General features: G+C 36.7%; 1 protein-coding gene across 1 annotated transcript; it reads right to left on the bottom strand.

Moving 5' to 3' along the window:
• Positions 1 to 6: 6 nt before the first annotated feature.
• LOC108679953 (phosphatidylinositol 3,4,5-trisphosphate 3-phosphatase and dual-specificity protein phosphatase PTEN-like) lies at positions 7 to 15,588 on the bottom strand. Its single transcript, XM_018168700.1, has 5 exons — positions 15,582 to 15,588; positions 13,420 to 13,549; positions 2,546 to 2,720; positions 1,872 to 1,979; positions 7 to 261 (listed from the first exon to the last, which is right to left on the bottom strand). The coding sequence occupies exons 1-5, from the start codon at positions 15,586 to 15,588 to the stop codon at positions 34 to 36; spliced, it is 648 nt and encodes a 215-aa protein (XP_018024189.1). The 3' UTR covers positions 7 to 33.

Genomic DNA, 15,588 nt, shown 5'->3' with positions numbered 1-15,588 from the left:
GTTGAGGTTGGGGTGGTGGATGATGGCTTACTCTTACTGGAGTTGAGGTGGGGGTGGTGGATGATGGCTTACTCTTACTGGAGTTGAGGTTGAGGTTGGGATGGTGGATGATGGCTTACTCTTACTGGAGTTGAGGTTGAGGTTGGGATGGTGGATGACAGCCTCTTTGAGCTGTAGCAGCGGAGGTCTGTACACAAAGTCAGGCTGTAGGAGCTTAGCGTAGTAGCCCACGTAGCGACGCTGGCTCGGGATGGTCACACCCTGCAAAAATATCATCATTAATTTCAGGCAAACTTATTAATTAACAAAATCATCACCTTATAATCATCAATTTTTGCCTATGTCGGGCCCTGCAAATATCATCATTATTAACTCTTGGCAAAGTTTTTAATTAACAAGATCATCACCTTATCATCAATTTTTGCCTATGTCACGCCCTGTAAATATCATCATTATTAACTCCTGGCAAACTTTTTAATTAACAAGATCATCACCTTATAATCATCAATTTTTGGCTTATATCACGCCCTGCAAATATCATCATTAATTTCAGGCAACTTCATTAATTAACAAGATCATCATGTTATAATCATCAATTTTTTGCCTATGTCGCGCCCTGTAAATATCATCATCATTAACTCTTGGCAAAGTTTTTAATTAACAAGATCATCACCTTATTATCATCAATTTTTTGCCTATGTCATGCCCTGCAAATATATCGTTATTAATTTCAGGCAACCTTACTAATTAACAAGATCATCACCTTATCATCAATTTTTGGCTTATTTAACACCATTTTTATAAATATTTGGCTTATTTAAGACCATTTCTTATAGATATTTTTTAACACCATTTTTATATATATTTGGCTTATTTAAGACCATTTCTTATAGATATTTTTAACACCATTTTATATATATTTGGCTTATTTAACACCATTTCTAATATATATTTTTTAAACACCATTTTTATATATATTTGGCTTATTTAACACCATTTCTTATATATATTTTTTAAACACCATTTTTATATATATTTGGCTTATTTAACACCATTTCACATATATATATTTTTAATAGTATTTTTATAATTATTTGGCTCATTTAACACCCTTCCTTACATGTTTTTAACACCATGGTTAATGAATCCGTAAACAATTAATAAAGTTAATTGATGAAGATTCTCATATGAATGGAAAAGCCCCGTACACAACAGGCTTTGAATATTAACTGAAAATATAAGGAGGAAACAAATTTCGCTACCGATGAAGACTATGAGACCTAAAGAATTCGGTTTTCAACTAAAGAAATATCATTTCCAACTGTCATTACTTTCTTATAGTCGCGATTAAACATAATTTTTAAGGGGCATGGAAGACGACGAAAGAACAGCAGGGCTATAGGATGGAATTCTGGGACTGAACATTTAAACTTGGGCACAAGGTCCCAAGTTGGGCGCGATGTCCCAAGATTGGGCACGATGTCCCAAGTTGGGCACGATGTCCCAAGTTGGGCACGATGTCCCAAGTTGGGCACGATGTTCCAAGACACAATGTCCCAAGATTGGCACAATGTCCCAAGATTGGCACAATGACCCAAGTTGGGCACGATGTCCCAAGTTGGGCACAATGTCCCCACTTTTGTGCACCAGTTCCCTGCAGTGTCCCCACTTTTGTGCACCAGTTCCCTGCAGTGTACCCCTGTCTCTTATACACATCTAGATGTGTATAAGAGACAGACCCACTTTTGTGCACCAGTTCCCTGCAGTGTACCCACTTTTGTGCACCAGTTCCCTGCAGTGTCCCCACTATTGTGCACCAGTTACCTGCACAGTACCCACTTTTGTGCCCCAGTTCCCTGCAGAGTACCCACTTTTCTGTTCTTGGTTCTCTGGACGCCGTAGAACTCGAGGGCGACTGAAGCGTCGGTGATGACACGAGCGTGCAACAAGTAGCAGCAGATCATGACACCAGTCCGACCCTGTAGAACCAACATTTATCTTATTAATATCATGTAATAACTTATTATTAAAATACAAGTAGTACCTAAGACTCGCTCATCTCTCTGAGTGCTCTGCAGAGTATAACCCAGAGAACAATTACCTGGTTAGCAGAGTTTAACCCAGAGAACAAACAATTACCTTATTAATATTGTGTAACAACTTATTATTAAAGTACAAGTAGTATACCTAAGACTCGGTCATTCCTCTTAGTGCTGCAGAGTATAACCCACCTTGCCAGCCTTGCAGTGGACGACAGTGACATGTCTGCGGTCGGCTGTAGTATCTAAGACTCGCTCATTTCTTTGAGTATAACCTACCTTGCCAGCCTTGCAGTGGACGACAGCGACATGTCTGCGGTCGGCTGTAGTATCTAAGACTCGCTAATTTCATTGAGTATAACCCACCTTGCCAGCCTTGCAGTGGACGACAGCGACATGTCTGCGGTCGGCTTTGAGCCAGTGGTTGATATTGTGTAACAACTTATTATTAAGGTACAAGGATCAAGTCTCGGTCATTTCTCTCAGTGCTGTATAGTTTATCCCACCTTGCCAGCCTTGCAGTGGACGACAGCGACATGTCTGCGGTCGGCTTTGAGCCAGTGGTCGATGTCATCGCAGAGCGGCTTGATGGCCTCCAGGGCGGGCGGGTTGTGGTCATCGAAGGGGTAGTTGCGGACGCGCTCGTGGAATTTCTTTCCATCGTAACTCCGCTCCGAACACCTGTGACCAGACACAAGTTGTTAGGACATGTTATAAACACGTCAGATATACGTTATACACGCGTTATACACTGTTAGAAAAATTACCGTTAACGGTATTACCGGCGTTTCAGTGGCCGGTCGGGACGTGAAGAGAAACACCGTGTCGCCGTTTTTATTCTAATTTGACTCTTGAAATCCGTAAAACATGTGATAAAAACGGCGAAACAGTTTATTTTCACGGGGCGACCGGCCACTAGAATGCCAGTGGGACCGTTTTTTCGTCGTTTTTTCTAACAGTGTAGGTACGGCATTGATACATACAGACACGTCAGGGACACGTTATCAGTGCAGACACACGTTACGACGCAATTTCTTTTCGTCGTAGAACACCTGTGAAACTCGTCGTAGAACTCTGAACACCTGTGACAAGATACGAGTTGTTAGGACATGTTATAAACACGTCAGATATACGTTATACACGCGTTATAGGTACGACATTGACACATATAGACACGTCAAGGACACTATATAGGCGCGTCAGACGCACGTTGTAGACAATATAGACGGGTCACAGATACGTATATAAAAGCGTCTCCGACACGTTATGGACACGTCGAAGATACAAAAACGCGCTAAAGACAGAATAAATGTGTTATAGACAAGATATAGGCACGAATATAGACGCGTCAGAAACACGTTATAGACGCGTTATCGCCACGTTATAGACGCGTATAAATACATATACGCGCTAGAGACACGTAGCAACGTTACAGACACGCATTAAGACGCGCTAGAGACACGTAGTCACGTTACAGACACGTATAACGACGCGCCAGAGACACGTTGTAGCCACGTTACAGACACGTATAAAGACGCGCTAGAGACACGTTGTAGCCACGTTACAGACACGCATAAAGACGCGCCAGAGACACGTTGTAGCCACGTTACAGACACGCATTAAGACGCGCCAGAGACACGTTATATACGCGTCATAACACGTTATAGACGCGACGCAGGCACGTTATAGACGCGTCCTATACATAGTATAGACGTTATATACAGACCGTAATGTATAAGAGCTCAGACATGCAGAAGCAATACGATGGGTGGGAACAGCTATAAACTTGAATTAGAGTAACACAAGAATAATAAATAAATTAGACGCTCCTGCGACTGGGAAGTATCCTGGGATTGATGCACCTAGTTATAGCATGTGTCAGATATACGCTCGTATACCCCACGCGAACTGTCTAGATATTATACGAATATTATACCGCTTCATTTCTGTTTAGCATGGAGATTACATGAGAAAAATATAACTCAGTACTCACTGCAGTGAATGACAGAGAGCGCATTTTATCGTCGACAAAAACATGAAGTCATGGACGGACAGACAGACAGACAGACGGACGGACGGACGGACGGACGAGCACAATAGTGCATTTTTTCCATAAATGAGAAAATGCGCTAAAAAAGAGCCTATATAAACGGCCCTGCATTAACAACGTGCGTGGTCGATTTATTTTTCACGTATATTTGTGAAGGCAAAAATTATAAAAATAAAATTAATAAATTAATAAATTAAATAAATAAAATTATAAATATAAAAATATAGGTTCTACCAACACATCAGAAATATATTTTATTCTATGTTGTATGTTTAATTTTTAATTAAATGAAGGTGCTCAACATCTCAGATATTCGGCTAAAAAATTCAGCCACCGACAGCAGCGACAGGAAAGTAGATTTTTCATAAAACATGATTATAAATCAATAATTATTACACTAATTTTAATAACGTCAATACATAAATAATTTAAATTAATTAATTTTTAGCTCTACGTAATTGTTCTAATGTGTTCGATTCTTTATTTTTTCTTCTTGAGAAGTCGTTGTGTGAAATATATGAATTGATATTATTTGACTTTGATTTGTAAAAACTATTTAAGAGGTCTGATCCGACCAATGTTTCCTCTCACGAGTTCTCCCATGCGAATAGAATTTCTCTACCTTATTTTAGTGAATAATGAAGAGCGAATCATTTATATAGCATTTATACAACCGTATATATATATATATATACATATTATAGAGCCCACCTTTGACCATAGGTTCTAATATCAGCTTTTCTGTCGACATTTATTGGTCGGTACAGCGAAACTTCTCTTATTTATTTGGTGAATATTGATGATTTATTTGGTGAATATTGAAGATTTATTTGGTGAATATAGAAGATTTATTTTATTGAAGATTTATTTGGTGAATATTGAAGATTTATTTGGTGAATATTGAAGAATTATTTGGTGAATATTGAACATTTATTTGGTGAATATTGAAAATTTATTTGTAAAATATTGAAGATTTATTTGGTGAATATTGAAGAATTATTTGGCGAATATTGAGCATAGAATTAATTCTATAGTTACGTAAAGCCCGTCTTTTGACCACAGGCTCCATATCATCTTTTCTACCGACATTCATATCAAACACCCAAGAAGAACGGATCGTAAAATAACGTAATCTAATTGGTTTTACTACGTTGGTCTACTCAAAACAAACCCAATATCCACTACATAATTTAATGCAATTTTAGTCCATGACGGTCTCATGTTAAATTGCCAGATAATTATGTCAACATCTATATTTGATCAGAGCAACAAACGCTGCAATCAGACAAATTGTTGGGTCATTTTGACCATAAAGTAAAATACTGTCACCACATAGCAGAGATAGGTACGTCTTTTTGATCGGGCTCAACTGAATCAGAATGAGACTATTAACATGCATCGCTATTAACATGTTGACTACGATTGCTTCATCTCGTACTATTATTTCATTTTTTTGTACTGTTTTTAAGCAGGGTTGCCAGACGGTCATTTTTTCCGGACAAATTCCGTGATTTAGTTTTTCTCAATTGCGTTCGCCGGCTAAAATTTATGATAGGGGTACTTCCTAATTAAATTTTAAATACTGCAAAAAGAAAATAAATGGAATTTTTTTATGGCGGAACCTACAAATGAACTAGTATACATTGAATTATCGGCCTTTTTTGGCCTTTTTTGTTCTCGGATTTGGCCGATTTTAGGCAACCTGAATTGTGTACCACTACGTCCTGGAGAAATACATTTCGTGGTACGCATATGTACCAATACGTAGTCAACGTGTTAAGACAAAATCTCACAGATTTCTCAAAGTGTATAGTACCAGAGTCGCACGGTAGGTATCGTTATTAGGACAAAATCTCACAGATTTCTCCAAGTGTGTTGTACCAGAGTCGCACGGTAGGTATCGTTATTTATAAATATCTGTCCTGAATTCACGGCCGCTTTCTAGAAACGATGCTCTAAACAATGCGCTATATTGAACAATGAAATGCATCTTTTCGATTCATTGCAAGCACCAATGTATTCTATTTATTAGTTATTTTATAATAAATAGCAAAGTGTATACATAGAAGATAATACCTGTAGGAAATATTTATTATACCTAAAGCGAATAATCAGTTCAATTCAAGGAATTTCGTACGTCTTTATACTCGCCACAAACACTCGGCACAAACACTCGTCACAAAACTCGACACAAACACTCGGCACAAAAACTCGTCACAAAACTCGACACAAACACTCGGCACAAACATTCGACACAAAAACTCGACACAAACACTCGACACTAACACTCGACACAAACACTCGACACAAACACTCGACACAAACACTCGACACAAACACTCGACACAAACACTCGACACAAACATTCGCCACAAACACTCGACACAAACACTCGACACCAACACTCGCCACAAACACTCGACACAAACACTCGCCACAAACACTCGTCACAAACACTCGACACAAACACTCACCACAAACACTCGACACTAACATTCCATAAATACACCTAAAAATAAATGCAAAAGGAAAGCCAAGCATTCCTGACCTCCACACTCAGAATACCTTAAATAGTCAACACTGGACAAATAGAATTAAAAATACACGCAAAAATGAATCAATTTTATCCTCACATTAGTGGTTAGTTAGTTTAGTGGCCATATGTTTACTAGCGCTCCAGCTATTTAGCTATCTCGCACCGGAAGTCAAGATGAACATAACCAACGAGGTGGAAGGTCTCAATTCTCATATTGCTTCTCCGTATTCAGAATAGCGTGAGAAATCAACAATCGACAAATATAATATGAAATACACGCGAAAAAATGATTTCTCACATTACTTCTCCGTATTCAGAATAGCGTAAGAAATCAACACTGGACAAATATAATATGAAATACACGCAAAAAAAGGATTTCTCACATTACTTCTCCGTATTCAGAATAACGTAAGAATACAACTCTGGATAAATATAATATGAAATACACGCAAAAAAAGGATTTCTCACATTATTCCTGCGCATTAAAAATAGCGTAAAAAGTCAACACTATACACATACAATTTTAAATACACGCAAAAAGAACGCAAGCAGTCAAAAAATTGCTTCTGCGCATTAAAAATACCGTAAGAAGTCAACACTGGAACACATACAATTTTAAATACAGGCAAAAAGAACGCAAGCAGTCCAGAAATTGCTTCTCGGCATTCAAAATAGCGTAAGAAGTAAACGACAAAGGCAATAAAGGAGGAAATGAGAGCGCTTATTCGTACCGTTTTTTTCGTACCGTTTCTTTCTTATTCGTATAGAAAAAAATAATTTCGTACCTTTTTTTCTTATTCGTACCGTTTTTTTCGTATATTTCGGTCTATGATTTTCGATTCGTACCGTTTTTTTCGTATATTTCGGTCTATGATTTTCGTACACGCAAAAAAAGGATTCCTCACATTACTTCTGCGCATTAAAAATAGCGTAAGAAGTCAACGACAAAGGCAATAAATTGCCGTAAGAAGTCAACGACAAAGCGAATAAAGGAAAAAATGAGAGAGCTTATTGGCGCCTCTCACGGTAACGGGCGGCCCAAAGGTCACGGGGTACGAGACGCAGCATGTGACCTAGCAACAGTGCCTCAGGTGCACTCACAAACATCAGTGAGTCGATAGTGATAGATAGTGATCCTATCCCTCCTATCGTGGGATATATATCCCTATATATATCCTAAATACTGATCCTATCTGTAGAGATAGTGATATTTTATGATAAAAGGCACTGACATGTCGCTCTTTTGCCGGGCACTCGACACAAACATTTGTGTCGATCCTGACCCTAAACTGGGTCAGGATCACTGAACTCACTAATGGGCTAGAAGTGCATCGTTATTTGGACAAATTCTCACACATATTTTTCAACAGTGTAGAGTGTACACATCGGCGCAGAGCGCGACGGAAGTCTCGGTCAAGTCTGAGTGTAACAAGACTAGAGTTCTTATCTGCGTAACCTTCCATTCTATAACTAAACTATGATCTATAACTAAACTATAGTCAATTCGATAATTAAACTTTGATTTATAAACAAACTATGATCTATGACTAAACTATGATCTATAACTAAATTATGCATGGTCAATTCTATAATTAAACTATGATCTATAAGTAAACTATGATCTATAATTAAACTATGATCTATAAGTAAACTATGATCTATAATTAAACTATGATCTATAAGCAAACTGCGATCTATAATTAAACTATGATCCATAACTAAACTATGATCTATAACTAAACTATGGTCAATTCGATAATTAAACTATGATCTATAAGCAAACTACGGTCTATAACTAAACTATGGTCAATTCGATAATTAAACTATGATCTATAAGCAAACTACGGTCTATAAGTTAACTACGATCTATAAGTTAACTATGATCCATAAGTAAACTATGATATATAAGCAAACTATAATATAAGCAAACTATGATCTATAAGCAAACTACGATCCATAAGCAAACATGATCTATAATTAAACTATGATATATAACTGAACTATGGTCAATTCGATACTTAAACTATGATCTATAAGCACACTATGATCTATAACAAAACTATGATATATCCTATAACTAAACTACCTATGATATATTCTATAACTAAACTATGATCTATTCCATAACTAAACGATGCATTTGCAGGCATTTTGTCGCTAGGCGGTGAAATGTTTCTCAAACAAAAAAAGCATTTCAACGAAACAATTGCGAATAAGAACGATAGTAGGCGACAAAGAAAACTTTTGAAATCAATATTTTTGTCTGCATTAAAATTCTCTTGACATTCAGAGATGAATAATTTCCGACACTATAAACCCATAGGCAAGTTCCTAACCACCACATATCAAGAAAATATAATACATTGATTTAACACAATTCAACCAAAAATTTACATAAGAAATTCAATAGAAAGTTGAGGAAAAAGAACATCGATGCAGAAATCAATCGCATATGTAGATTTCGGCCAGCTAATTTCGGTAATGAAGTATACCAAATTATTTCAATCATTTGACATTAACAAACTCATTGCTAACTGCATCAGAACATTAAGTCATTAACATATATGCGTAAGCAGTGAATAAAAAAAACATTACAAAAAAGATCCTGCAGAGGCCAATCATAAATTGATTACATAATTGAACGAATATCAAATGTTCATAAAAATGCTTCTGCCAGCAGATAGATAGCATTGAGATCACATGCCTCTTGAGTTAATGAGATAACCGATCCCTACTTAATCCTGTCAGAGAGTAAATGAGATGCCCGACCTACTTAATCCAGTCAGTAAATGAGATAACCAACCTACTTAATCCAGTCAGAGAGTAAATGAGATAACCGACCTGCTTAATCCAGTCAGAGAGTAAATGAGATAACCGATCTACTTAATCCAGTCAGAGAGTAAATGAGATACCCGACCTACTTAATCCAGTCAAGTTAGAACAAACGTCGCGAAATACACACGGGGTCGAAGTAAGATGAGAGTAATTTCTTAATCAGCAATTAAAGCTAAAGCGTGAAATATTTGTCCATATCTATTTTGCTATTCAAGATACGGATTTACAACTATATATAGTATATATTGATAAGCTCATTTTCTACACTATGTATGTACGGGATAATCAATTAAGCCTATATACCTAAATTCCACATGAGTTACGTATGTTACAAGTTAACTGGGCTTTGCTGAGGACATTTTTCCTTCTCTTTCAAAGGCAATCATTACTTTGGAGACACTACCTCTAACGTCTCCAAAACAAAAGTAATAGTACTATTACTATTACTTTTTATTATCACTATTACTTTGGAATCATTCGGGAAGTTTCTGTCGCACTGTCACCTTCCATACGGACACCGACAATATGTCCCCTTTGAAAGTCAGAGAGGTTTGCCACTTATATGTTACAAATTAGGTTATACACACAAAAATATACTAAATTGCGCACGGATAAAATATCAAGTAGCAGCAACAATAAGCAATAAAACCTTATAATATGTCACGTTTACATAGTTTATAACATGTTCAAAAATTACGATATCAGAATGTCAGGCGTTTCCCTTATTTGATCCAATCCCAATCATCAGGCCACACGGTATACATGCGCCTCGGGTTCTTCTAAAACGAGATCGGGGGCCATACTTTTAAAACTCGCTAAGTGAACGTAAGTACTTACGCTCTATTTTCTTGTCTATGATTGGTGGATTTTGCCTGAAAGGCCGTCAATGATTGGCTGATGAACTTACGATCTCTTAACTTTTTTTGAAAGTATAGGCCCGGGTGAACAGCAACAGACACAATGGAGGGACAGGTGAACAGCAACAGACACAATGGAGGGACAGGTGAACAGCAACAGACACAATGGAGGGACAGGTGAACAGCAACGAACACAATGGAGGGACAGGTGAACAGCAACGAACACAATGGAGGGGCATGTGAACAGCAACGAACACAATGGAGGGACAGGTGAACAGCAACAGACATGGAGGGACAGATGAACACACTGTTAGAAAAAACGGTGAAAAAACGGTCCCACCGGCATCCTAGTGGCCAGTAGCCCCGTGAAAATAAACTGTTTCGCCATTTTTATCAGATGTTTTACGGATTTCTGGTGTTAAATTGGAATAAAAACGGTGAAACGGTGTATCTTTTCACGTGCCGACCGGCCACTGAAATGCCGGTAATGCCGTTGACGGTAATTTTTCTAACACTGAAGCAACAGACACAATAGAGAGACACAATTATAACGTGAATAAATAATTAGATTCAGAGCCATTTTCAGCCAGTCCAGCTGTTTGTTCAGCTGTGATCTCTGGTAGCCACAGCCCTGCGTGAGTCATTGGTTTCTCAAGTCTTATGCGGCAGTAAACGCCTATAACCTAGCTTAGCTATATATATATATATTATATATATAATATAATATATAATATATCATATATATATCAATAACAATGTACATAACGTTTGTTATTGCTGAGATTTTTAGCACACTAATAGTAATTTTAACTTTTCTGGCTGTGTTTTGGAAAAGGGAAAAATAAGGACAATTTCCAGATGATTTCATTCAATCACTCAATTTTGCCGTGAGATCCGGTGACGCGGATTACAGACCTTGCTATCTTTATTAAATATTTTTGGAAAAGGGAAAAATAAGGGTAATTACTAAATGATTTTATTCAATCACTCAATTTTGCCGTGAGATCCGGAGACGCGGATTGATCTTTAATCTTGATATCTTTATTAAATGCTTGGGACGTAACAGTCCCAGGCCACGCTTGAAGGCGCTGCCAGACGCACTAGCGAACTAGCTTGAATGCATCTAGCATATCGACCCTATTTTCAATTTGGCTACATATGTGAGCACAGAATATGCGTGTTCCTGTAACGTCTGTTTAATTTAGAATATGTAAGAAGTATTATCGCAAACGCAGGTGAATTATGGTACGATTCCGTTTTCAGGCTTTACATTTTATAGGTCAAAGAGACCCCCAGTACACGGTATGCTGTGAAAGGCACTTTTTTCTCGCGGACATGCAGAAGCAGCCTTCGCCAATTTGTAATTGCATGTGCAGTCTTGCGTTAACGACTTGTAACACGATTAGCAATCAATTCTTTCTGACACCAGAAAATTTCTTATCATTCGGTCAAGACATCTGTGTATATTCATTAGTGAACCGAAACAAACACTCCGAAAAATAAGTCTCGATGTAGTCTAACCCATAGTTCTTCCAGACACCAGAATAAAATTTCATATCATTCGGTCAAGACACCAGTGTATATTCATTAGTGAACCGAAACACACCGAAAAATAAGTCTCGATGTAGTTTAACCCACATTTCACAGCTGGAAGAGACCCATTCAAAACGTCCGTCGCGACAATGCGTGTTTATATATATATATATATATATATATAGTCACACAGAAAAGAAAACTCGCAGACGTTTCACCATCAACTGCAAGTTTTAAAACTGCAATACAAAAAACTGCCCCCACGTTGCGACAGATGCATCAGGTTTTGAATCAGCTGACGCGGCATGCGCGAAATCTTCTTTCGTTATCCATCATTATAGTTTCCAAAACATTTGTCTGCGATTGACCGACAACTGAACGAGTATCTGAGCGAAGGTTGGCTTATAATAAAAAATATATAATTCAGTACTCACAGCAGTGAGTGACAGAGAGCGCAATTTCTCGTCCACGAAAACTTGAGGTCACGGACGGACAGACAGACAGACAGACGGACATGGCGAGCGCAATAATGCATTTTTTCCATAAATGAGAAAATGCGCTAATAATGAATGGGTCATATGGATCAAATAGTGTCACACTTTTCCCATGTAGAACATGGGAATTTGCCAGGCCAAACTGTGTGAGAATAATAATTTAAGTGTATTAATTTCTTTAGTATATAGAATAATTTCTTCAAGAATATAGACTGATGCTATGATAATTGTTGCAGGGTTCGATGCTACAGCTTCAGATGCATGATACTTCCTTTGACTGGTAATGTTGTTCACAATCAGCCAACACTCAATACTATAGAGCACCATTTGTACATTATAACTTCAAATATATTTTTATAACTTCAACAAATAACTTAAACTTAACTTAATAACTTATAACTTAAACATATATATTTTTATAATATTTTTATAACTTCAAAGTATATTTTTATTTTCAAGTTTTTACTTATAGTAAAACAACTTACAAATTTAAAACTTAATACAAAAGCACCAAGTATACAATTATAACTACAAATTACATCTAACTTATAGTGATCAATTTACAATTTTAACATGCAGCATCAATGGCATACATAAACAGAGACGTTTTTCATCTTTAAAATTCTAAAACAGACCTTGAATATTTTACCACAGCAAAAGAGCAATTCAAATGTAGTCTTTGGAAAATACAAAAAAAGAAAAGTAAAGTGGACAAAAAGAGAAATTCAATAAATCAATTTAGCATCTCTCACAGGTTTAGTCTTTGGAAAATACAAAAAAGAAAAGTAAAGTGGACAAAAAGAGAGTTTCAATAAATCAATTTAGCATCACTCACAGGTTTAGTCTTTGGAAAATACAAAAAATAAAAGTAAAGTGGACAAAAAGAGTTTCAATAAATCAATTTAGCATCATTCACAGGTTTAGTCTTTAGAAATACAGAAAATAAAAGTAAAGTGGACAAAAAGTTTCAAAAAATCAATTTAGCATCACTCACAGGTTTAGTCTTTGGAAAATACAAAAAAGAAAAGTAAAGTGGACAAAAAGAGTTTCAATAAATCAATTTAGCATAACTCACAGGTTGTAGATCATGTAATAATCCTTATGTTTCTCCTCAAGGAACTTGTACACATCGTCAATGTGGTTGCGGTAGACTCCTTCGAGGTTCTGCGCTGGGAACCCCATAGCGATGAGGTTGTCTGTGATGTCTGAACATGGGTCTTAAGGAAAATACTGGGAATCTCCACCCATTACCTTAGGTAACTGCGCTTAGGGAATGCAAGGCTAAAGGAGAATACTGGTAACACAATCCATTACCGAAGGTAACTGGGCAAGGAATAGCTTGATATGCGTAACTTGCAGCCTGGCCTGCCCGCCCGCCAGCCGCACAAAGTGGCAAACCAGAGATTTTTCAAAATCAGTTCATTTTCAATTTCCTCATTTATACTCAAGATTTAGAGTTTTTTTAAAACCAATTTCTTATGTATGATAATGCTGGTATCCATGATACTTTACTGGTCTACTTATAGGACTCAAAAATGAACTTTTAGAGTCTAAAAAAGTCTCTGCTTTGACACTACAGTGGCAGGCACTAGAGTGAAATATGCTGTCATGGGGCCATACTTTCATAACTCGCTAAGTGAACGTAAGTACTTACGCTCTATTTTCTTGTCTATGATTGGTGCATTTTGCCTGAAAGGCCATCAATGATTGGCTGATGAACTTACTATCTCTTAACTTTTTTTGAAAGTATAGGCACAGAACATAACAGAATAGGAAAGGTACCTAAGTGAAATGCTCTATGTTGAGCCATAATTTACAGTCAGGCGCTAGACAAAGACAGAATCAGTTAGTACATCATAAATTTATATGCATTGCAACTGGTTTTGACATGTACATTAGAAAAGGTCACCTAAAAAGTCTCCGATTTGCAACCATGCTTGCCTCAGCATCTGGAAGCAAAAAAAAATTAGCATTTTTAACCTATGTTGCGCCCTTTTTTACAAGTATACAGCCTAGAGCTGTATAGACATTAACTGTCAAGTGTCAACTACTTGGGAATATAGGATAAACTTTTCTTAAAAATTTAGACATACAAAAAATTTTTTTAAGTGTGATTCACAAAAATTGCATGTAAAACATACTGTTTTCCTAAATTTTACTGATAAAATTAGTCTAGGATCATTGGAATGAGTGAAATTTTTGACTTGTCCAGTGTCCACAAGCATCAATATTTTGATCTCATTCACAAGTGGCTTCAGCTCTTTTCCAGTTTTGACTGTTAACAAAATTGCAAGATTGAGTTTTAATATTTTAAATTCTTCTCATAACATTTTAAGAGCTGCAATATTCAAGAGAAATTTGTTTACGACTTTTTCCTTGGCAAAAATTTTATATGATAAGCCAAGGTACTAAAAGTATTTTCAACACAAATATTTGACAATAAAGCCAGAATAGAAGAGCTAAAAACTTAATTTTGGCAAGCAATGCAACAGTGAATCAGAATCATGAATGGCCACATAATGTTATAGCTACTAGGCCTAATCTACTATAGGGTAAACGCGGTATATTCCGACATCGTAGGTAATTCCATCACCTCTCCAGCTTTTCCTTTATATTAAGCTTTGTTTTCATTCCATGCGTTTGTTGATGGTTGAAATGGTGACGTCATACATTTGTGCGTCAAACTACTGCCAAAACACTAAGTCTTGGCCATCTAGCGGAAAATATTGAGATCCAAAGAGAGACAATGCACGCTACCCAGTGACATCATCGAAAAATGTGTCAAATTTGACAGTTGACCTTGCTCTACCAAATAGTGAATAACTGTTGGTATAGGAAGAATATTATGGTTTGAGACTTTTAAATACGTCTGTGAGACTGTGAATATATTAGGAATCCTTTAAGTATACTTGTATTTGCTGATTTCAAGTGGTAAATAAATTAATAGATGATTAAGTTTAGAAATGGATTTAGACACATAAAAACTAATTCCGTCACAACTTGAATTGGACACACACAGATCGTTCCAAGCTTTGTACAAAAATTAAAATTTGCTTAATTAAAAGCTTAATAGTTGTTAATTAAAAGCATAATTAAGTAGTGTTCAATATTCATTAGTGTTCTAATTCAAAGCCGTGTTGTATTCCAATACAGCTCACACAGCAAACGGAATTCGAACACGTGGATGATGGCATTACGTATCAGTAGAATTTGAAGCGCGGACGGAATACACCTCACCACGCAT

This window comes from Hyalella azteca, unplaced genomic scaffold, assembly GCF_000764305.2.
Source record: "Hyalella azteca isolate HAZT.00-mixed unplaced genomic scaffold, Hazt_2.0.2 contig10132, whole genome shotgun sequence".
In the NCBI taxonomy this organism is placed as follows: Eukaryota; Metazoa; Arthropoda; class Malacostraca; order Amphipoda; family Hyalellidae; genus Hyalella; species Hyalella azteca.
Note: the sequence above shows the minus strand (reverse complement) of the source record. Positions and strands in the feature narration are given on the sequence as shown.

What these genes read in the sequence shown, in the direction of transcription:
- LOC108679953 (XM_018168700.1), bottom strand. An exon ending in TATTACATGATCTACAACCT is followed by an intron (nt 2,721 to 13,419) that starts GTGAGTTATGCT and finishes GTCTGGTCACAG; the next exon opens with GTGTTCGGAGCGGAGTTACG. An exon ending in TCCACTGCAAGGCTGGCAAG is followed by an intron (nt 1,980 to 2,545) that starts GTGGGATAAACT and finishes TTGGTTCTACAG; the next exon opens with GGTCGGACTGGTGTCATGAT.